Source organism: Cephus cinctus, unplaced genomic scaffold (assembly GCF_000341935.2).
Source record: "Cephus cinctus unplaced genomic scaffold, Ccin1 Ccin1_scaffold0331, whole genome shotgun sequence".
Taxonomy (NCBI): Eukaryota; Metazoa; Arthropoda; class Insecta; order Hymenoptera; family Cephidae; genus Cephus; species Cephus cinctus.
In genome coordinates, this window is record NW_014333028.1 from 104,216 (window position 1) to 127,666 (window position 23,451).

General features: G+C 41.8%; 1 protein-coding gene across 9 annotated transcripts in view; it reads left to right on the forward strand.

Annotated features, from left to right (window-relative positions):
* Positions 1-22,297, forward strand: part of LOC107267049 (zinc finger protein 423 homolog) — a 54,475-nt gene extending 32,178 nt beyond the window's left edge. The window contains exons 1-8 of one of the 9 annotated variants that reach the window (XM_015738267.2): positions 6,683-6,907; positions 8,791-8,854; positions 11,705-11,943; positions 13,442-13,584; positions 16,993-18,799; positions 18,893-20,071; positions 20,172-20,396; positions 20,482-22,297. In XM_015738267.2, the coding sequence (XP_015593753.1) occupies positions 6,869-6,907; positions 8,791-8,854; positions 11,705-11,943; positions 13,442-13,584; positions 16,993-18,799; positions 18,893-20,071; positions 20,172-20,396; positions 20,482-20,940 (4,155 nt within the window). In that variant the 5' untranslated portion in view covers positions 6,683-6,868 and the 3' untranslated portion in view covers positions 20,941-22,297. Of the gene's footprint in view, positions 1-6,682; positions 6,908-8,360; positions 8,452-8,585; positions 8,855-11,704; positions 11,944-12,361; positions 13,353-13,441; positions 13,585-13,760; positions 13,892-16,992; positions 18,800-18,892; positions 20,072-20,171; positions 20,397-20,481 lie in introns of those variants that run through there. The other 8 variants (XM_015738266.2, XM_025084255.1, XM_015738265.2 and 5 more) reach the window with 8 other exon arrangements.
* Positions 22,298-23,451: the final 1,154 nt, after the last annotated feature.

Here is a 23,451-nt window from a genome sequence, read left to right on the forward strand (position 1 = left end):
TAGGCGTTCAGGCCTACTTCACAGGGCGCGACTACTTTGCTGTTCGATGAATTGTCGAAGAAGAATGATAGAATGGGTGGGATCGGGTGGGGAGGATCGTTCTATTTCTCCTGGTTACCCACGTACTGTAGACTCGGTTCGAGTTCCCTGTTCTTTGTACCTTTTTTTTAATCATTCTTTTTCTCTTTTATTCAGACAAGAAGTCCACTGATAAGGGAACTGCAAAAGGAGATGGGAGCTGATCGTGAAAGGAATGAATGGCTATGAGGATGCTGAGGAAGATATTATAACGTACCAGGGTCTAAATTCTCCTTGGGGAGAGAGCGAGATTACGGTTTATGTAATATAAAAATGAGGAAATCAAGAGTGCTTTGTTAAGTCACTGTAATTGTTGATTGCGGAACTTTTTTCCTTTTTTTGAGATGTGGCGGAAGTGGCGATCGCTAATAGCTGTATCAGTGGATACCTTCTTAATTTTTGTATTTTAATTTTTTTTAACGTCTACATCCAAGTCACCAAAATTCTTGTATCTAGTCCAGAGCGATTCTAACCTACCCTTGTAATTTTAATGGCTCTGCAGCAACGCGGCGAAAGTTGTGAGAGATCTCGCTGGTCTTGCTCGGCTGAGCGTTTATTTCCGTTCGATGCACTTTCCGTCCAAGTGCAGTTGCAGTAAACTTAATGTGACTTTGCCAAGTCATCGAATCTAAACGAAAATACATAAATTAATTAGAAAAAATACATTAATGACTTCGGTTAATCCAAGATTTTAGACTTAGACCATGTGCGGCGTATAATTTAAATTGACCCGGTAACCCATAGAATTGGTCATCTTAATGGGGTATGTGAGAACCAATATGACGTTTTGAAAACTAGAGCACAAACCGATACCAGTCATTCCGAATTGTTAAATGATCCGTAACCTCATAAATGGCGACCGGTACTTTATCCAGGAAATCATGATTCCCAAAATAAATGTATCTCCGTGTGGCGCGTGACAATGACGCGACAGTTAACATGGTTCCACTAGCTACAGGGGTCCATCTTTCTTCTCCTCGGTCCAGTGGGGGTCTTCTGTTTGGACCCCTTTGACCGACCACTCATCTCCCCCTGAGTCTACATTCTCCTTCAATGACTTCTCACGGGTTCTCATTCTGGTAACTTGTAAGGCCCAGTATTGTCGTAGGATCCCCTTCGTCGGAGCTCGGTAATTTGGGCTGCCCTGGGGCCCCCCCGTTGGTTAACACTGTGGGGGACAGAGGGGATGACACTATAGGGATATTTTGTCCTCTTGGCGTTTTTCACACCCACGCTGCGCCCTTAAGGGACACGAAATAAGAAGTCGGATTTGGAAGGTCATGAATATGAATAAGACACGGGATCGCGTGGTGGTTTTTATGAATTTTTTTTGGGGAACTTTTTTCGAATCCTCAATTTAGACATATTAAAAATCGTCGATTAAATAAAATGTTCGATGATTTATATATTTCAATTTTTTCTGAATTTTTATATTCATCTTTTTTTTTTCTATTCTAGGTTAATATTCATATTGGTTTAACAAGACCCATATACCTGTATACTTGCTCGTCCTCCTCCACCTGGACCACGGCGTATCTCAATCTCCAAGTTCTCAAGCCAAGTTGACTCACCTCTGGTCGACTCACCGGCTCTTAATCTTGGCACGATTCCTAAGTAAGATCGTAATCTGAGATTTAGGCCCGAGCCCGGGTACCGCGCACCCATGGACCAGATCATCTTTAACTTTGCCTAACCTCACAGCCATCTCTTACGTATGCATGTCGTCTCCCAGTTTTTTAGTCTCATAAATTAAATCTATAGGTCATCCGGGTCTGACCAGGTCGCGCTATCTGACCTGTTATTGCAATATTTCTAATCACCATTTTTGGTTATTCAGGATTGGGCATACAGCTGAATGGAAAAGAAAAATTGGTTTCAACTTCAATTGAATACAGACGCCTAGAAGATAGCAAAAAAGAGTTGCCAGGCTAACCAACTGCACAAGGGCTTAGGATTCCTTTGAGCAACAAGTAGTCCCGTCGTAGAAGGCCTAGTGACATCTACATCGATAACAGCTTCTTCCACCGCTCTGAGCTTGTCCGTGACCTTTGACCCAGTCGTCACCCCCCGGCATAGCAGAGCCCCAGTCAGCGCGACCCCATTTTCTTCGGAGGCTGCATTATCGCCTTCTCGTTCATTCAAACCCGCTTAAACGTATCCATGAAGTTTTTCCTAGTGCGCTCAAACCGATACCGGCCGAACCGATCGATGATCGTGCGTGATCGGCTTCGGCATGCCTAACCCGATCGATCATTAACAAAAAGGTGAGAACTCGCTCCTGACTCTCCGACTTGGGTGAGAGTACATTCACCGTAAACTCATGTTTTTGACTTTGTATATATACAAAGAAGATGTATATATATATACCCGATGGCATCTCTTCACGGATTACTTTCACCTCCGCAGCATCTTCCTGATCCATCTGATATGGACCCTAATAGACGGTCACGCCGCCTGACAAATAAAATAAAGAAAGTTATAATCCGAATAAAAAAAAGATCAATGGACCTAACACCCAGGTAATTAAAGAAAATTTTTTTTTTCAATTTTATAAAAATTTGACGAAGTCAAAATATGTTCAGAAACTTTTTTTTTTAGATTCAATCGGGTTTCTCATCTCACCAGATTTTATATTTATACCACAAACTCATTATATCGGTGAAGATTTTCCTGACCCAGGAAGTTCCGGTCTGCCGCATTGAAAGATGGTTGACACCAGGTGTCCCGAGGGGTTTTCGGTACCCTGAAGATGATCGTCCTAACTGTCTAATGACCGACCGCAGACATTATGTTCCCCTTCATCGTCACAGTTCTAGGTGGTTTGTGTAGTTGATTCAGGTTGGCTTCTATGAACTGATCATCTTTCGGCAGATCCTGAAGAGTCAAGGATTGACAGGTGGTGGTCTTCCTCCTGGGTTGCCAGCCAATCCCCACTCGACATACCCTGATGGTTTTCAATTCAAGCGTGACCCAGAGGCACGTGCCACTACCGACGCAGACGTCTTTTTTTCAATTCCTTCACTTCTGGTCACTAGGAAAAACCAACGGCAGTGCGTGCCCGGTGTTTCGTCTCGGCAGGATCAATGTGATTGGCTCAGGAGGAAATTGGTCTGGACCGAAAGTAAAAAAAATGTTTTGCCAAAAAAGCATCGGATGCGCGAAACTGAAAAATTTGTTGGGTTTATTTTTGATTTTCTGTCTGTGCGTTTCACTGGTTACTGTCTGTGCCTTGAAGTCAACATCCGGAACGATGTCTCTGCCCCTCTTCCTCTTCTTGGAGATGCTCAGGCTCTCTCGGCGTTTGCTGCGCTCCGTCCGTGACCGTAACGCAAACACGGTACAAGAAACTCCAAAGCGTTTAGGTATCATAGGCGTGACAGTCTTTTTATTTTGGAAAAAAAAAATTGAGCAAAAAATAATATTTTTCGCTTAGTAGAATTTTTTGAAAATAAAGAAATTATAAATTTTGCGAATTACGTATCTTAGGGTTTTTTTTTTCATCGTACGGGAATAGATCGCGGGTAATTTTGATTAATTTTTTTTTGCGTTAAAAAAAATTTTTTGTGTACACTAAATTACCGATCTTTTTGGATTTATCTTAGATGCTCGTGCTCGTTGTTGTCTTCAATATTGTGGTAAAAGCGAATGCAGGTGATAAAGGATTATTTTTCTCGAGCGAAGCTAATGCTCGGTAGTAAGTAGTATCGATCTGTAATGGAGGATCTTCTCGCGGTTGGAACGATTGTTAGATCGAATCGGGCGGTCACTTTGATATAGGGCCCCCAACGAATTAGGGTTCACCTGTCTGACCTCCGCGGTTGGCCCAGAGCAAGACACAGCTCCCGCAATGCTCTGGCCTTGAGAGCAAAAAATCTCGGGACTAGCATAGGGGCCCAGCCTCCCTCTATGGACCACAGCGAAGAGGGTGCCGACTCGTTGGGGGATTCACAAAAAATAAATGAGTTTGCGCTACGGTAAAGTAGATCACCTCCCAAGTCACCTCAGGATCCATTTATATCTCCGCAGCATCCCGGACGTCTTTAAAGATCGTCATATAGCGTTCCGTGACCTTGGAATTTTTATATCAATTTTTATCTTACTTATCAGCTTCTAAATTATATGAGCAAGTGTTATAGTCGTGAACTTTGAACTTTTATTATTAAACAAATTTTTTTTTTAAATACGGATGGGGTATTCATATTATCGTTTGGGGTAGTTGCGCTCTCGAGGATTTTCTAGATTTTACGCAGGGGTGGAGAAGAATTTAGTCGGACTTGGTCCAAGCGTAAAGAAAACGAGACGTAACCGGAAATTGGAAATCGAGGATCGATGGAAGAGTCATGATCATCGAGTTAATCATGGCAGGTGTTTGTGAACTACTGATCGAGATGCCAGCTTTTAAATTAACAGGGAACACAACCACCTTTGTCCAAGGGTAGCTACTGTAACTTTAATTCTGTCTTACATGGGTATAGTCCATCCATACGATGGACCACAGCATCCGAGAACCAATTGGTTTTCTGACAAAATTATTTGACGATGGACCACAGTGGTGTGGTTCGTGTGAATTGCATTTGATACGCTATTGGGGTATGGTGCCACCCACCCCTTAAACTACCTTTTTTTTCAACCCCTCGAGCTGGGATAAAAACTTGGGATATCGAGATGAAACAATTTAGGAAAATAGTTTCAGTTCACTTTTTATTCCAATTTCAACTTTATCAAAGTGCAGATTGTTATCGATTATTTATAAATAATAACACTTACTAATGATCACTTTAATCGAAGATTTTTGGTATCGATTGTTTTTACTGTTATACATATTTTTCAATTTTATCGTTTCCTCGGTTCATGACCTTTCGCTAATTAGTCTTGAGCAAAACAGTGGCTGAGTGGTGTACTAATTCAAAGTCATAAAGGTCCCGGGTTAATGTCCCAGGATACGTTGAAGAAGGGACTGCCTAGGATTTCAAGTAAGATGGCGGTCAAGATATACGCTGAGTCCATGACAGGGGTGCCTTGGTTCTAAGAGGGTAGCCACTTCCGGTCAGAACATTTCCTGTAGCTTCTCTACACTCGGCACGAGTTCCGTTTTCGCGAAAATTTACCTTCCTCAGCCGGAAATCCGGCGAGTCTTAGTTCGAACGGGGTGAAATAAATTAAGGAAGTCTTTACCAGAACAGTGTAAGCATGGTCGAGACTTAAGAGAATCCGCAATTAGAAAATTAATAATTAATTAATTAATACAATACAAATTAATTAAAATTTGCATCCACATATCGTTTAAAAAGCTCATATTATCTTTTTTCAAATTTCCCTCGTTTTCCGTATCATCGCGTACAGCCTGTCGATGGTGTTAGTGTCAAAGGAAACCGTTAGATGTCGCGTCGTCTAACCTCCCTCGACTATCGAATAAAATTCATTCGTCACGTTTTCAGCCGATTCGCTTCGCGCATTTCCAAACTGCAGTCCGCGACAGTTAATAATTCAATTTCCACAATATACTCTAAACGCGTCTAATACAAACGTAATAAAGCATAGCTCATGTGAAACAGACACGCAGTCTACGCTCAACGAAGAAACGAACTTTGAAACGTATCAACAATGGATTTTAACCTAAACAGGCAAGTTACACAGACATCCTATCTAACGAGACTCCGTAAGTAAACTTCCTTATGTCAAATGGCGATTAGAACAGATTAGAAGTGAATTTCCGTATACGCCGCGCCACACACGAAACACAAGAGTCGCCCGTTCACTTTTGATAAGCGGAACAAGGCGAAACGGAACGGGACGAAGTAAAACGGAGGATCGTTTAAGATGGATTTACGGGATTTTCTTGAGAACGCTCGATTGCTCTAGGCCGGATTTATTCAGGGCCGTGAACGTTTCTTTCTTTGTCTCTCTTTTCTCTTTCTATCTCACTCTCTCTCTCTATATATATATGTGTATATACCTCCAGTACAATTCTCCTCAGCCACTACTCCCACCACGTGTACGACTATCCTTCATCTCGTGTAATTCATCTGCCAAAGATCTCCGGCAGATGGCTATAGCTTCTATTAAACCGTATTAAACGGCAACGTTGCAAGAAGTAGGATGGTGACGCAAATTTGTTACGCACTTCTTTCTTAAGTTTTGTCCCACAGTCTCTTTTCTATTTCTCTCTTATTTTCTGTGAGAGCGAATCAAACTGATAAAATTCATCGATCCTGCTCGCAATTACTCATGGATTACCAATCAATCACGATCTCATTAGTCGTATCGAGAAATTCATTGTTACAGTGAGACTTTGGACTTTGTGAATGAAGTTTCGACTAGAGACAACTTCACTTTGTTTTTATCCCTATCAAAGCGTGCATTCGGCTTCGGTGGAAACTGCAGTTGCTTACTGGCGCAATTATACGAATAGGAATGAAAAGGATTGGAAAGCGTAGGCGGAGTCGGTTTTGTTGCACATGCGCTTGGTCATGGGTGCCACCCACAAGGTTGCACGATTGCACTTTTTTTTTTTTTCTTATTTCACTTTAGTCGTTATAAAATTCGTATTAATAGACAACTAATGAAAATCAAAATTATTGTTATTATACCTAACCTCATATAACCATAACATAATTAATCTTGATTTAGGTCCAATGTAAATGGTCGCAACGATCATTCAGATCGATCTGGATCACGATCCAAAGAAATGATACGCTTGTCCTCAAAACTGCCGATGAATTTTTGCATATCGACTCGTTTCGATCAGGAGGATCGATAGTGTGACGAAAATTCAAACCAGTCAAGGGCGATGACGGAATTTTTATTGAATTGGTCAATAAACCTTAAGGTATGAAAGACATGTTACACAGATTATTAATTAGATGTTAGAAATTTTTTTCAATAGAAAAAAAGAAACTTTTCAATTAATCTGTAATTAGTTTTCTGCTCTCTAATGGTCTCCTGAGATTTTAATCGACGTCTCGGGTCGTCGCGACGCTTTTAATACCCTATGCATAACTAACAGCAGTTTCTTCCCCCCTTTTCCTAAAAGTTTCACCAGCGAAATTAGAAATTCGACGCACAGGACCACCTAAAGTCTCTTGATCGCAATGAGATAAATAAACCCAATGGGTGGGCCCTTAGGGGTGCAAATATTGTCGGCCTAGCTCCAGGACACGGGTGGGGTCTACGGGGGGTGTTTTTACCATGGTTATGACGTCAAGGACCACCCTACCACTTCTTGACAAGGTGGTACAGAGCTCCAGCCGCGTGTGAGAATCCATTCCGTGTGATTTCACATACGATTTCCCGCCAAAGAATCTGCGCAGTAGGTATGCGCATTGTCCCTCAATGGAAACCTTATGGGAATATCGATAAAGCGTTCGGTCGACCCGTCGCCAATATTAGCCACAGTTAAGAGCGATTGGACAATTTGTAATTAGTCGATACGAATCTCTGGTGCTTTCAGTACTAATTTAATGTTTATGCAATCAATCAGGTAACGACTGTCAGGAAAAAGGAACATTTAGAAATACGCTCTGGTTCCCTACCTATTTTCGCCTTAACAATGGCTCTGCCCCAGGTCATTATTGCAAGTACTCAGTTAACTCACTAACGGTTAATTACACGTTATTACCCGTCAGCAAATTAGGCCAGTGCGCCCAACTGTCTAACGATGAAAAATCATAAGGAACATTCTAGCCTCTTAAGGTTAGGTTTCACCTGTCAGACAAGAAGCTTCGTATATTTCAATAACAGCCATCCCGATCACGACTTTGGGATATCATAGAAAAATTACGTAACGCTCGTTGGGCCAATTCAAATGTACCTAAGACAGTGTTACCAGCCTGACTGAAATTCCATATTTTTTAATTTGTACCGCAGTGACGTCACGGCTTCAATTACGAAATCAACAAAGTCATACCTCGCAAGTACGCGATGCTTTATCGCGCATGGTTGAAATTTGAAAATTCACAGAGATTCACGAGAGATGGTGATCTCGAATCGTATTTTTTGTTTTGTTTTTCAATAATCACGTGGCCCCGGGATTCTTTGAACGGTTTTAAAATATCCCGAGTATAACTTTATTGTAAGCCACGTATTAGACACGTAAATGACTGCTTAACAGGGGTGCGGTGCAGGAGGTGGGTGTTCTCGATCCCGCCTACCATCCTTTACGTCCAATGCGGTGGCTGGTTCCCCAGGGGTCTCCCGATTCTCTCCACTGGGTCCCTTCTCTTGGGCGACCAGCCCGAAGTGAGGACTTACAGCAGCGATAATAGTCGGCAGGCCCCTTAGTCAACGCTATAGACTCGAAGTGTCGAGTACGAGTACCGATCTCTCGCGGCACCCGGACGTCTTCTCGACGACGTCCTCGTCGGGACTTTATAAGTGAATATTGTAAAATTCTCATAGTCCGACGCTACTGCGAGTCGCTTGGTTCGTGGTGGTTTGAATTTTTGTATAATTTTTTTTTGAGTGAAATTTTTTTTTTTTTTTTTTTTTTTTTTTTTTTTTTTTTTTTTTTTTTTTTTTTTACTTTCTATCACGTTTTTAATCGGGCAACGAGCTCGTCTCTTCGGTCGTACCAGAATGCTGTGACCACTGTGCGGTGCCCGATCCTGTTCCGGTTCCTGGGTGTGATAGTTGTCAACTGTAATTTAGTTTTTCGGGGAGGACGATATGCTGTTCAAAGGTAATAGTTCACGGCTGGAACTTCTGATTGGAAAGATACAGGCACATAAGGAGTCACCGTCGCCACCGCAGGATGACAAGTGCCACCCTAAATTGAAAGGTTTGATTTTTATCAGGGAAAAGAATCCTGTCTCTTTTTTTTTTCTTTATACTTTTCGTTTGTACGTCTGTTTGTCCTTTTTTTTGGATTTTTTATTTTGGGGTAGTAATTAAAATGTCCATTCAACTTATTTATATCCTTCGCACGGATTTTCGAGTATATGTATTTTTTAAACGAGCCAACCATATTTTATTTTTTTTTTTTCAACAGGAATTTGTTTCTTTTTCGTTTTCTTACTATACTATGCTATTCTTTGAAAATTTTGAAAAATTTTTTTACACCCCTGTCACGGAGATCGTTATTAAATCTGATGATTTTTCTGGATCATAATTTTGATCGGTCATAAATCAGAGATAATGGACCTTCATCAAAATGTCTGATTCATGAATCAAATTGCGAGATGTTTGATTAGCGATTTTAACGTGGACCAAAAATTTCTCAATGATCTCCCGATTTCGTTCCTGCACGGTGAAAATACAAAAAAAAAAAGTGATCGCGGCAGATGTTCCGTCAATTGTAAATCCGTCGCGTTCTTTGCGTATTAACATCGCATAAGTCACAATTGGGAAAGACGTTAAATCGCGACCCTATTAATAAACGTCACCGAAGATCTATAAATAGCCCAGAGAGGGAGGTGACAACACTCCACGGCTGCATCGGCAGGTCGCGAAAAGAAGCTGCCAGTGTTAAGTGCGACTATTCTCGCGGCGATGACACATCATCTCCTGATTGGATGGGATCGGTTGCTAAATAAAACCAAATCCCAAGAGCGGAGCCCACGTTCTGGGTTTGCGGTCAATATATAAACAAATCACCCCTGGGTGGTAGTATATCGCCCCACCTCGATTCGATCAGATCTAGCTCGATTTATTTATTGTCACGATCAGCTGTTCGACGTCCGGCACTCTGAGTCATCAAAGAGCGCGCACCAAGGAGACGTTCCCACCTCAGAATTTGACCTTTTGACACCTAGTAGAAACCGAAAAAAATTGGCAGCCATTTTGAAAATTTATACACCTCATTTTCTCTCGTACCTGGCTCAAAAATGTCAAAATTCATTAGGAGAGTGGTCCCCACTCCCAAAAAAAATTTCACCTCGATACACTATAACTTTTGTATTTTTGAAATAATTTTCAAATTTACAGCTTTACAAATCATAGTTATCCTTGCTCCGTCTTCGTCAATCGGAACGAGTGGCGCCCGGCGAATGAGGGTAGCGAATGTTAATAATGACGAGACCAGTATGTGGGCAGAGGATGCGAGTCATTTAAACTGAAACATTCACGAGTATACATATATATATGTTCGTATGGTTAATCGCATTGGGTGGCGTTAGTTAACGTTGACGCTGACGCTGGTCACGCGACCAAGTGAAGTCGAGCAGGATTCCGTAAAATCTCTTAAATTGACTGGTGGGTGTCTTGGCAGGCGCGCGTGCGCTGCCTCCTGGCAAATGAGGAAACGGCCAACTAGCCGCATCATTTCCATCATTGACGAACTACGTGCTTCTTCGTATCTTTACTTTAACCACCTACAAGCATTTCGAGTCATGACACTACCGGAAGTAACCACCCCGATATAGTCCCTTTATAGAGATTATTAAGTACCAGGTGATTGGACGTGTTATGATTGTCGTCAAACGTTAACCTGGTGGTGTAAACGTCATTAAGACCCATCGGATAGCAAAATTATTATCGTATCTTAATTTTGAAAAAATTATTTCACTATAAGTGCGACCTCAGGAAACAAGCTCGCTCTCCAAGAATCATTAGTTACCGTTAGATTCCTTTGGGTACCGTATTGTTGTGTTTGAAATTTTGAAAAATTATTTTTTTGCAAATTTGACACAAAGTCCTTTTTCAAATATCATTGACAGTCTTGTTGATACCATTTGGTGTGATTGGGTACCGTAGGCTACCTTAATGATTTTTATTCTCTGAATTTGTTCTAGAAGCTTTGAAATGCGTCGAGCGTAAATGCGACTTTAGCTTGTTACATATATATATATATGTATATGACTCCTGGGATTTCGTCTTCTCGTTGTTGGAACATTGGCTAATGGTACCAGTTTCACCGTGTACTCGTTACGAATATGATAAAAAGACATAACGGACAAGGTGAAGCCAGGCGACCAGCTAGATGGACCTGGTACCTTTTTAGTTCGTAAGGTCACGGGAACTGGTCTCTTTTGCGTCGGACGGGAACTTGTTTTTGAAAAAGCATCTGACAACCGCGAGAAATATTTTACTCGGTTCTGAGTGAATGACTTGAATTCGATGTACACTTGGTACCAGTTGGCCTCAGGTACCATTTAAGATGGTACCTTCAATGACCAATGTCCTTGTGATCGTCCTTGTCCTTCAGGGACAGGTACTTTAGTCATTGGCTATGTTAAAAATTATCACGTCATTTGAATTCACTTCAGAGCTTTCCATTTCGCTTCGCTGTGCGTCATTTGGCCCCATTTCAGAAATTTTAGAATTTCTTTTTTATAATGGAAAGGAAATCATTTTGATATCGACTTTTTGGTACTTTTACGGTAATTAGCTGTCTTGGTGGACAGTTTTGAATTTTTATTGATCGATTCAAAAATTTTACTGTTTTACCATAGTTGATGATATTAGTATATTAATTTTGATAATTTCAATTTTAGTTGCTCATTTTATTTACTTCTTAATTCATAGTGATCGGATTTTCATAGGCTTTTGTTGTTTGGATAAAAAATAAGGAATTCGTGAAAAATTATTTTTTGTAAGTGATACCAGTCAGAATTACAATGTTCAGATATTCATCGTTCATCGTATAACGAATTTTGAGTGGACATATAAAAAAAATTTTTTTTAATTACAGATGCGTTGGGAACCGGGAGTTCTTCGTGGCACAGCGAAGATGGCGGACCTACTTCACGACGGGGCGGCGAGACTCCCTCTTCCTGTGCGACGCCGACGTCGGCTAGTTTTCCATCGGAACCGGAAGCTGACGTTGAGAACGGTGGACCGGGTGACGGTAACAACCCTGCTGCTCCATATCCTTGTCAGTTCTGTGACCGAACTTTTCCACGGCTGAGCTACCTCAAGAAACATGAGCAGGTAAGAACCGGAAGTTCAATACTAAATTAAATAACGTTTTTCACTTGCACCACCAAGGACTGCCTTAATAATAGAAAAAAAATAATAATTTTACCTCAATACCAAAATAGTTACTGAAAAATCCATACGCCAACATCGTTCAGGAGAACAGTCCGCTTGATCCGGTCTCTCCCCTACCTATTTCGAGCACCGAGATCTACAGATTGAAGCGTATAAAACGAGGGTAGACGAAGACAGCTAAAAAGAAGGAAAAGAAGACGAACAAGAGGAAGCGATGCTCGATCTATTCAGCTTCCACAAGATCAGCATCCAAAAACTTGAAATTCCAGATGCGCAAAGTTACTCCTCTGACCCGAGTCCATTACACGGATTCCTCTCTTTTGCATGGCGGTGGCATTAGGCATGTTTCCGCGTTTACTCTACCTCGGGTCATCTCGAGGTCAAAATCTGTGTCGTACGATCCGTAACAGGTTGTACCGGCTGTCCAGGTGCTCGAAACGAGGCCTGATTCGCGATTCTCGCGAAAAGCCAGAGATAGACCTCGACGGTTCATCACGTAAAGGTCAAACAGAGGGTGCACGCGTGATACCAGCCAGAAAAAAAAGATGAACTTCCTGTATCCTCATTCGGAGTTGAAAATCGTAAAAGTCCATTTAAAAATTACCTACTTCCGGTCCCCGAAAATATTCTCCAACGCTTCTTCGAGTAATCTTTGTTCTCGAGTCTCAAGCGAAAAAAAAATATCTCATCCACATTGGCCATTCTTCATATCCTGTCAAAGGAGCCGCCGAAGAAGCTGCCCACCTAACCCATCAACCTAGCTACGTGCCAGGCTTAAACCACGGACGTAACGTTTCGCTCGACTTTGAACTCAGAAGAAGTCGAGATGAGCGACTGGCGACAAAGGGCCCGACCATATGGGACCGTATCGTAAAAACCGATCTCGATGGGTGACACTCGGCAATGCTGGACCGTCTCAGGAACGAAAGTCAACCCATGCATTTTGTTCTTCTCTCGCGTGTACGTCCTCCATTTGTAAATTCCACCCCCGTCTTCCTCAAGCAGTCATACACAATTCGTATCTGCGTTCAAATCATTCCCGCCGAAGACTGCCAATGTCTGCGCATGCGCAGTATCGGCCGCGCATCCACGGCGATAATTGGGTCTCTTAACGATCTCGTTAAACAAAAAAAGCGTCTGCTGCTCAGCTACCATTGCTAATGTTATCCCATCCGTTAGTTCTCGGTCTTCCGTACGACCTCGATGATGTCTTCTCGATTATGAGAGAGGTGGCGTTAATAAAGCCAAGCCGTGGAGGCGTTTCGTGCAATCAGTAAGTTAGTTCCGAGAGCATCCGCAAGGGTTAACGAGGCATGTCGGTCGAAGAAAATACACAGTGGATTTGTTAGGTTATAATTGATCAACGATTGCTCGACTTCGGTGGTATTCCTTTATTGGGTGACTATTTATTATATCCTGTCTTTCTTTCTTGTTTCAGAGTCATGGCGATCAGATGCCCTATAGATGCAGCTGGTGCGCCAGGTTATTTAAGCACAAGCGCAGTAGGGATCGTCACGTGAAATTGCACACGGGCGATAGGAGATATCGATGCTCGCACTGCGAAGCTGCCTTTTCCAGAAGGTATGAAGAAAAGAAAAATATATATACACAGTTACATATAGATATAAATTATCTTCCATTCACGTCCATTGACGTGTCTGCATTCATGTCTTCTATTGGCGACTTGCGTAACTCCTAGTGGCGTTTATTCATTTTCTCAACCATTTAATGTTTCCTTAACGTTGTTTCTGTAGGATTGAGAATCTTCGAAGGATTCACAAATCTCGACTGTAATTCAATACTCAACAGCGAACCGGAAGTCCTTAAAAGATCATCAGCAGATCCTATTTTAATGAAACATTGCTCCAGACCTGTTTCACAATGAGAAGTCAGCACGTGACTCTGCAATAATAACATTGATTAATCAAAACACCAGTCACAAAACGTCACTCCAATCGTATCGCTCACAAATCTATGTAAACACGAACACGTGTCTCAACTGTCATGCATTAAGAAGTCGAACAAGAATCTGTACAATGTCGGCTACCCACGTTTTATCGAAATGAAGTATCCAAACGATTTATAAAAAATTCTTATCATACACCATGATTACATATTTCTTAAATTCTTCAGATATCAAGGCTGTCGCAAAATTCTAAACAAACAAAATCCCAGCCAGATGTTCATCAGGTGATAGAATCGGATCAAATATTAAAACAGCCGCCTATCAAATCCAAAGCGAGAAATTTTCAAGGATACGTTGGGGACTGTGTACGATTCCGGGGAGCGATGTGCTGGGTGACAAATGACTAATGATCACACGGCGACCAAGGGGCTATGGACATTAGTCAAGCTTACTCCTTAGGAGCCCACAGTACTCTCACGTATCGCCGTGGCATTGAGTCCGCGCGTGTATTGAAATGCTAAGCTGCTCCGAGGGGCAACGAAATAGAGAAGTGAAGGGAGTATAGAAAGGAAGGAAGGGGATGGACGACGTTGCCTTCTTGTCCTAACTATACGGACACCCGTTTCAGTATACTAGCACAGGTAGAGGCATAGGTGTTGCAGGACAACAGGTAGAACATTAGTCAAGTGTCTCGTTGCTGTTCCTTTGGTTCATCCGTACGTCGCTTTTGCTTCTCCTATATCCTTTACGGCATACGTGTATATATATATATATATATATATGTGTATGTGGATATAGACATAATATTTTTTCATCCGTACGTCGCTTTTGCTTCTCCTATATCCTTTACGGCATACGTGTATATATATATATATATATATGTGTATGTGGATATAGACATAATATTTTAAGTCGCGGTCAAAACTCGATGCTCAGTTATAAGAAAGATCTATTTTAAATTCTATAATATTATACAGAGGCGCTTAACCCAAGGGGACTTGATTATTCAATTATTGAAAACTTTGTCTGTATGAGATCCGTATATTAATTATTTATCAATTATTCCATTCTGAGGATACTTGACCAAGTCGTAACCGCCACACTGCAACCTGTCAACCAGTATTATAATCGCATCTACAGATCTTTACGCTACGTCTCTATTCGGTTCTTATATGTTACCGCTAAGCGGCTTGGGTGACCTTACTAAGGGGGAGTTGGTCTCAGTGGTTCTCAATTATGTTATATTTCAAGGGGCTCTTCGTACTTTATTAAAATTGTCGTTAAGGGTGTCAAATGAGGTTGTACCAGATATTAAAATATTTTTTTATTGATAGACATATATATATATTACTAATTATCATTGTTATCGATACCAGGAAATGATAGACTCAATTGCCCTTGATACGGTGGTTGCGATCGAGGAACAGGTGAAACTTAAGAGAAAAGCATTTCCCTCTGCCGATAGAATCGTTACGATCCGAAATCGTTTTTGTCGCACGGAATGCGGTAGCCGAAGAGGTGTAGAGCCTGGACAGTTCTCAGGCTTTGGGCATCCGATCTAGCGTCACGTTTTTGACCCCCCGCGATCATTGGTTCTGGTCGGTCTTCTTATTGTGGGTCCGGAAGTGGAGAAGGGGAGTCGAGGAGCGAAGAGGGTATATGGATGAAGTGGGGATGGGGCGATCTAGAGCAGAGAGAAAGAGAAAGAGAGGGGGGGGGGAGAGTGGAAAAGAGAGAAAATAGTAAAGCCACGTGACGGGGGTGGTGGGTGCCGTGGGAAATGAATCTGACCACGCGAGTCGGATAAACTCGACTGGGTGGGGCTTAAGTTTCCAATCCATTTACTTCCATTTATTTCACGGTCAACAAGGATAGCCATCCCCACCGTTTGACGATCGCCATTTTTATTGGCCAACTGTCTCGGCTTTACGCACGCTAATCAATTAAGCCGTCATACTCTTTTTTTTTTTTATATTGATTTCGATTCCCGGTAACCGGTGGGGTCGTCTCTTGATTTACACCAATAAAAAATCTTGTCGATTCACAATCGATCAATGGCAATTATTGAGCGGTTTGATTTTCGGGGAATCGGCGAGATAGAGAAAGAGCGAGACGATCAGATCGTTCACTGGGATCGATCATACTGCGAACGAGGATCATGATTATCCTTTCAGGGAATTGATAAAATTGAAAAGTAGGGGGGTACTGTTCGTTGTTTTGTACTCAACCTCGTTTCCTCGGACATCTTGATCAATTTCTTAATGCATTTTGACTGCCCGTGACTGGGACCGTTTTGGGTCTTCAAAAAAATTGGAGCTATACTGTCATATAATGTTCTTGTAAAAGTTCATGATTTAATCGTTGATCAAATGGGACTATTGGATCATTGCCAGATTCGATTGGCTCCTGTATTTAGGGATTGACTGATCGACCTCGTTTGAGAATTATTTATGATAATTATCTAATCGTTTTATTGTTTGTTAGTGCATTGATTTTTTTCCTTATTTAAAATCAAGGGCAATTGATGGACGTAAATTTTGTATTAGGAATTGTGTAATACGTTCATCCATTGTAATGCAGTTATCCGATAAAGCTCTATATTTCAGTAATAGAGATGAACTTGATTAACGAGTAAAATTATTTATATCTCTAAAAGGCTTCAAGTATTTTGAAATACATTTATTTGTATATACCAATCCGATGCAGTTGGAAGTGACCGTAATCATTTTTCCATTACTCATTCGACAGGTTAAAAGTTGAATATTTTTATTTGACTGCGTAAAGTGAGAGTTCATGTTGCTTTGAATGGAGACAAGTCAATTAGTTTTAAGAGATGCAGTTACAATAGTCCTATTACTTGATTACAATTCTATATCTCATTTCATTCGAGCTTCATTAGATTGCTTATGAAATACCAGATATAATTGTATTATAAAAATTTTATTTCACATAAATCACCACATATGGAAATACATATAATTAGAATGCCAGATTATCATTTATTCCTATGTCAAGGCTCAGCATGCTCTATTCAGAATCATTGACTGGTCACTGATATTTCATATGAATACTTTTCTTTCCAGTGATCACCTCAAAATCCACATGAAGACCCACGACACTCAAAAGCCATTCCAATGCACCGCATGTTCACGTGGCTACAACACAGCAGCAGCCCTGACATCCCACATGCAGTCTCATAAGAAGCACCAAGGAGGTTCAAAGTTGGAGATGGAATTTGGTCGGAGAAGCGTATCCTCCCACAGCACATCCTCACCGCCAGTACCAAACTCACCGTCAACGAGTCCAAAGCTAGGCCCGACCTTGAAGCATCCAATGACAAAATTATCACAGTCAGCAACTAGCGCTTCAAACACGCCCATCCTTAGTTCACCATTAAAACTAGCATGTATGTACTGCACGCGTGACTCCTTCACGAGTATGCAGCAGCTGCAGATGCACGTGCACACGATGCACCAGGGTATTGTGAGCGGAGAACATCTGATAATGCCTTCGCCAGGTCGACTGTCGGAAACACCAAGTACTACCAACCGTGAACCAATGTATGAGCGCAAGTACGTGGAAGAACGCGAGAGGCCAACGGAAAGAAACGACTCCTATGAGAACAGCTTCTCCTGCGGCCAATGCACCATGAAGTTCCCAAGTCTAGGTACACTGAGAGATCATCTGATCTCGATTCATCGCACAGCAGATGGATTCGGCGGTGCTCTTATGATGTGTCCACTTTGTGGTATACCTTGCGCCACGGCTGCTGCCTATGCGGAGCATTACGTCCTTCAGCATTGTGAGAACCGTAGGATGGGTTTCGAAGAGGTCCGGGAAGCCAGGGATGGCAGAGAGAGTCGAGAGTATTCGGAACCAAAGACAAATGATACATTAAAGGATTCCGAGGGCGGTTACGAGCCTTACGAATCGTATGAACCGTATGAGTCGTACGAGCCATACGATGGGAGGAAGGAAGGTCGGCCGCGTGATGAGCGTGGGACCACAAAGATTCCTAGGGAAACTGGTCCAGTGGAACCTGCCGACCTGACCAGCAAACACGGGAAAGCCAGTAGCGACAGCTACTCCGCAGGCACGCTTCTCTGTGGTCAATGCGGCGCTGCTCTCAAGGACTTTGAATCCTTTCGCGAACACCTTGCGAGACACCTGCAGGCGGATCAGAGGAACGAGGTGCTGAAGAATCCTTGTCCGAAGTGTGATGCGTCCTTTCATGAACGGGAGGATATGCTGGACCATTTGACTAAGCACTTTCTAGGACAGACTAGTAAGGAGTACTGCTGTGCCGCGTGCAAGAAGTTCTATCCTCATCCTGATCTACTTCAGCGACATCTCTTGGATGCTCATGCACATCATCTCTACCGGTGCGCTCTATGCCGTGATACTTTTGACTCCAGGGTGGCTATTCAGGTACACTTTGCCGTGAAGCATAGCCAGGAATGTAGGATCTACCGATGCAACGTTTGTTCAGCATCGAACAATGAGAATTCTCCTGGGAATGCACCTGTCGAAGGTCGTACTCTGTTTCGGAGCGAGGCTGAGATGGCTAATCACGTTAGAAGCGTCCATGCACCACCTCTTGGGGATAGTCCTCTACCTAGGAGTCCAGCATCGACTCCAGGAGTTCTAATGCATCCGAGTCCTCGGTGTGTCTTCTGCGGGGTCTGCTGTACCTCTGACCTCGAGTTGCAGCTTCATCTGGCTAGCCATGCTACTAGCCTGTACCGGTGTCCTATTTGCCGTGAAGGCTTTGCCGTTGAATTCCTCTTAGAGAGGCACCTGGCGCATGCTCATCGCACTGCTGAACTCCCTTCTAACGTCCGGAACAACATCCGGGCACTTCGTGCTACCAGATCTCAGGATGACTCTGCGGTAAGTATCTGGAACTCGCTACTGTGCTATTTAATGATGAACAGATCGGCGGTAATGACGAATCAATGATCGTTCCTGATTGTTCATTCGTAGGCGAGACCTCCATCTCTGAAAAGAGGACGTTCACCGGCATCCAGCAATAACAATTCTCTTAATCAACGTGACAATAACAACAAGAGGCTCAATTTTGGTACTCCTGGTGGACAGCGCTGTGAACTATGCGACAGGGGTGAATTTGCGAATGATGCTGAGCTACAAGCGCATAAGAAATTGGCCCACGCGCCTTCGGTTCCTCCACCACCGCCACCTCCGCCACTTCCACCACCGTCACTACCCCCAGCACCTTCTTCGTCTTCGTCCACTTCTTCCACTTCTTCTACGAAACTTCAAAGCAAGTCTCTTGGGACCACTCTCAGCTTAACCTGTGCCTATTGCGGTGAGATCTGTCGCTCCAGGAGTGAACTGGAGTCCCATACGAGAATTCAACACGCATCGAATGAACCTGGTGGACGTCACAAGTGCAACATCTGCGATGAGGTCTGTCCTTCTGGTGCGATACTCGCTGAGCACAAACTCCAGAAGCATTGCAAGATTCAGTTAAGCGATACGTGTCTTGTATGTCGGGCGAATCTCAGCACAGAAGCTCAATTTCTGGAACACGTACAGCGACACAGTTTGGAAGGTGTCGATACCCAGCAAAGACTTGATAACGCTTTACCCCATCTTCCGGCAGGGTGTATAGTCTGCAGGCAGACTCTTATGAGTGAACTTGAATGTAGACTCCATGCCAGGCATCATTTAAGGCCTAATTGTGGTTCCAGAGGATCTGGTTTAGGGTCGAGTTCCAGTCCAAATTCAGGACAACAAGAACATTCCCAACTACAAAAACCAAGCTGTTGTCTCTGTTTACGTGAATTGAACTCTGAGGATTTTGTTAGTCTTCCTGCTAATAGGAGTAGTGTTACTGGTCAGCCGTTACGTGTCTGCAAGTTATGCTATGTCAGACATTCTCAGGGTCTACCCATTCTTAATTCACCTTATGAACTCATCCGTTCTGGAAAAGAAAGGTGGGACAGTGATAGGAAACATAAATCCGAAGAGAGTGTTGTTGCTAGTGAGAATAGAGGTGTTAATGATGCAAGTACAACTAGATGCGAGGACTGTGGTGTCAAGTTTGAACTTCCGGAGGAACTTGAGAAACACAGAATGGCAGAACATGAAGTTAAGGTTTCAGGAAGTGGACCAAACACTTATACCTGCATTCAGTGTCAGGTACTTATGACTTGGAAATTTGTTAGTTATTTGAAATGTCCATTACCTGTTCTATCTATATGTTCTTATTCCTTGTGTCTGTTGTTTTTTAATTCTATAGATGTCCTTTGCTACGGAAGCCAAAATAAGGCAGCATGTAAGGCTCGAACACTTGGAATCATCTGGGAAAGGATTTGTCAATGCTCTACGATGTCATCTATGCCTCTTCGAAGCCAGCAGTCCTCTTCAACTTCAAGGTCATCTCATAGAACACACTTTTGCTGGCTGTGCAGCACTTTCTTGTTACATTTGCCAGTCTCTTTTCACAACACCTATTGGCCTTCAGGTAAATTTTTGAGAATAGAAACACGTTATAACTCTTTCGTAATTCATTAAAAAGATCCGGACCAGTAATCCTTTTCGCATTGCAGAATCACATGTTACAACAGCATGGCCTTGGTGCTCGTCCCTACGACTGTTCCCTCTGTAGCCTCAAGTTCTTCTTCCGAGTAGAGCTAGACCATCACATAGTAACATTTCATCGAAATACAAGTGAGTCTATTCAGTCCGAAGAACCTATTCGAAGTAGCCTGGATCATCCACAAGGTCTAGAAGAAGAGAACGGAGTGAAAGAGCAACAATTGGAACAAGAAGTAGAGAACTCTGGTAATCAGGTCACCATTAAAGAGGAAGTAGTACTACCAGTAGAAGAGGAGGAAGAAGAGGAAGAAGAACAAGAGGAGGACGTAAACGTAGACGAAACTGTTGATCAAAGTATCTCGTGTGACGTGGAGGATTGCGAGAAAGTTGTATTGGATGAGAAAATTGCTGATTCGAAAATCGATATTGAACTCCCAACGGAGAAGACTGATTGTGAATCTGGAAACTGAAGTTGCGAAACCTTTGAACAATTTATTATTTTGTCATCGTCACGTGACAATTCCTACCGCTCTCTATGCGACTGTATATAAAATACGTTTCCTTATTCTCAATATCCTCTTTGTCGCGAGGAATTTAATTTCTTTTTTCTATCAGCACATAGAAAATGATCATGAAGAATTCTTAAGGACAATTATTCTCTGAGTACAACGAACTGTAATGAATGTTTTTCTCACTCGTTCTCAGGCTTTCTCCTTCTCTTTCTGTCTTGAAATTTTTATCACAATTTTAATTAATTTTCTTATCAGTCTATCTCAAGTGATTAGTACCACTTCATGTTACTTATATTCTTTTTAAAAATTTCAATGCATTGTGCTAAATCGTCTCGTTTGCATTCATCGCGCTTAATCATTAACAAACATTTCGTTGATTTTTATATATTAAACGTTCGACATCGTTGCAAGTGACGTTTCTTTATGGTTAATTAAGTTATTGCTGGTGGCGATAATGAATTAATAATATTTATACTCGTTAAACGAGCGGATTCATGTAACATTTCTTCTTGTGATGTCAAAACGGCTGACGCGATTTATCGTCATACATTTTGTTAATATAAATATAGGCACTTACCGTCTGCTCCATGTTTTGATTGGTCTATTTGAATTATGCCTGTATCTATATTATCACTATCAAAGGTTATTAATTATCGTATTATAGAAGACATTGAACATTCGCGAGATAATTTATGGGTATAAAAATAGTTTCGCGATCAATCGTAATGTCACAATCTCACAACACAATTGTATGATTCATATTGATAAACAGACATGTTTATACAGTATTATTTCAGTATTATTAATCTAATTAATAATACCCAGAATTAATCGTCAATCGTTTATCGCACAAGAAACGCATGAAGCGTCGATTCGAAGCGCATTCATCTTTGTTACGTTTTCCTTCAATTTTACGTAGCTGTCGTTAAATAATGAAAAGTATATTATTTTACAAGCAATTAATGTCTCGGGCTATCTCATGCGTCCATAAAAAAAATTTCGTCCTGTTATCCAAGAGATGAAAGAAGAAAGAAAGATACGTTACTCATCCGATTCTTATATTTGAATTAAATAAGCGCGTGCTTTAGGAATATTCAAGGAAGACGTTAGTGCTCATCCATACAAGTTTAACTTGTTCTTATTAAGTACATTAAACTTTCGACCCAAGCTCAACAATGGCGATAGTTGTTCTATCGATAAGAGGATATAAAATGAAGTAACAATGGTGTATTTACTTTAAAAAAAGATGCAATAACCTGTCCACTAGGATTAGAAAAGTCGGTAAGATAGTTCTATACGAAATAAATTATTGTTCTAAATCCCGGCTGTCGCTTGAAATATTGGTAGACCAATATTCCCGTCCTGGTAGTTGGTTTTTATTGGACACGCGTTATACTGTCCATAAAATTAAGCTCGTATTTACTGCTTAGGTTGAGAATTTAGTATTACTGTTTAAACCAGGATTAGTGGTAAGTATTGCTCAGTTTCCTATGGGTCGGCTTATGTCTATTTTAATGAACCTTTCGGGTATACTGCAATGTCTGTTGAATTTATTAATTATATTGATCGAGTAAGTGTTGGGTTATTATTGGTACATATACATTTTTTAATTTAAGAATAGATTATTTTGTAATCTTTTTATTCCTACTGTTTAGTTAAGAGAGGCTGCCTTTTATAATTGATAGCTGTTCTTCAGTATTAGTGGACGTTGAATGACGGTGCCATTCCATTATTTAATTATAACATTTTCCAGAATTTTCTACGCGTAGGTACAATCCCAAAATTAACATTATCTGCATCTACCATGGACCAGCCTGCTAACATCTTACGGTAAGAATACATTTTTTTATTTAACGCTACGGCAGTAGAGGTAGTTAATCTTATTGTATGAGGTGGAAGGAAATAGTAGAAGTAGGATTCGAGAACATCGGGAAAAGTAGGAAGGATAAGGGTGCGAAATGGGCCCCTCCGAGGCCCCACAGGGGACCTTGTTTTTTTTTTTTTGATGAGGAAAGGCCCCAAGTTCTACGGCTACCGCGCATAGGACTATAGGGAAAAATCTCAGGAAGGAAAGGAAGTCCGGTCGAGCGTCAAGGAAAACGCACAAGGGGTAAGGTAAGTTAAACGCGAAAGGTCTACCCCTAGTCAAGAATTCGTCGCAACGAGACCACGGACGTAGCACCTGATGGCGCCCTTGCGAGCACCGCCAGGACGTCCCGAGGGACGATATTTGACGCTACAACCACTGTCCATTCTCATCGAGCAAGCTCAGTGATTTAGACGTAAGCGACCTCGTCCGCCGCCTGTATATACTGAATTATTATTGTATTTGCTGAATAAATTATCTTGAAACACTTATACTTTGATATTCTTTAGCCCTCTGCGAATATCCCAGAGTACGAATGAGTACCGTCTCTTTCTTACTTTCCTCCGTCCTAACAGCACCCTTCTACTCCTCCTCCATTTTCT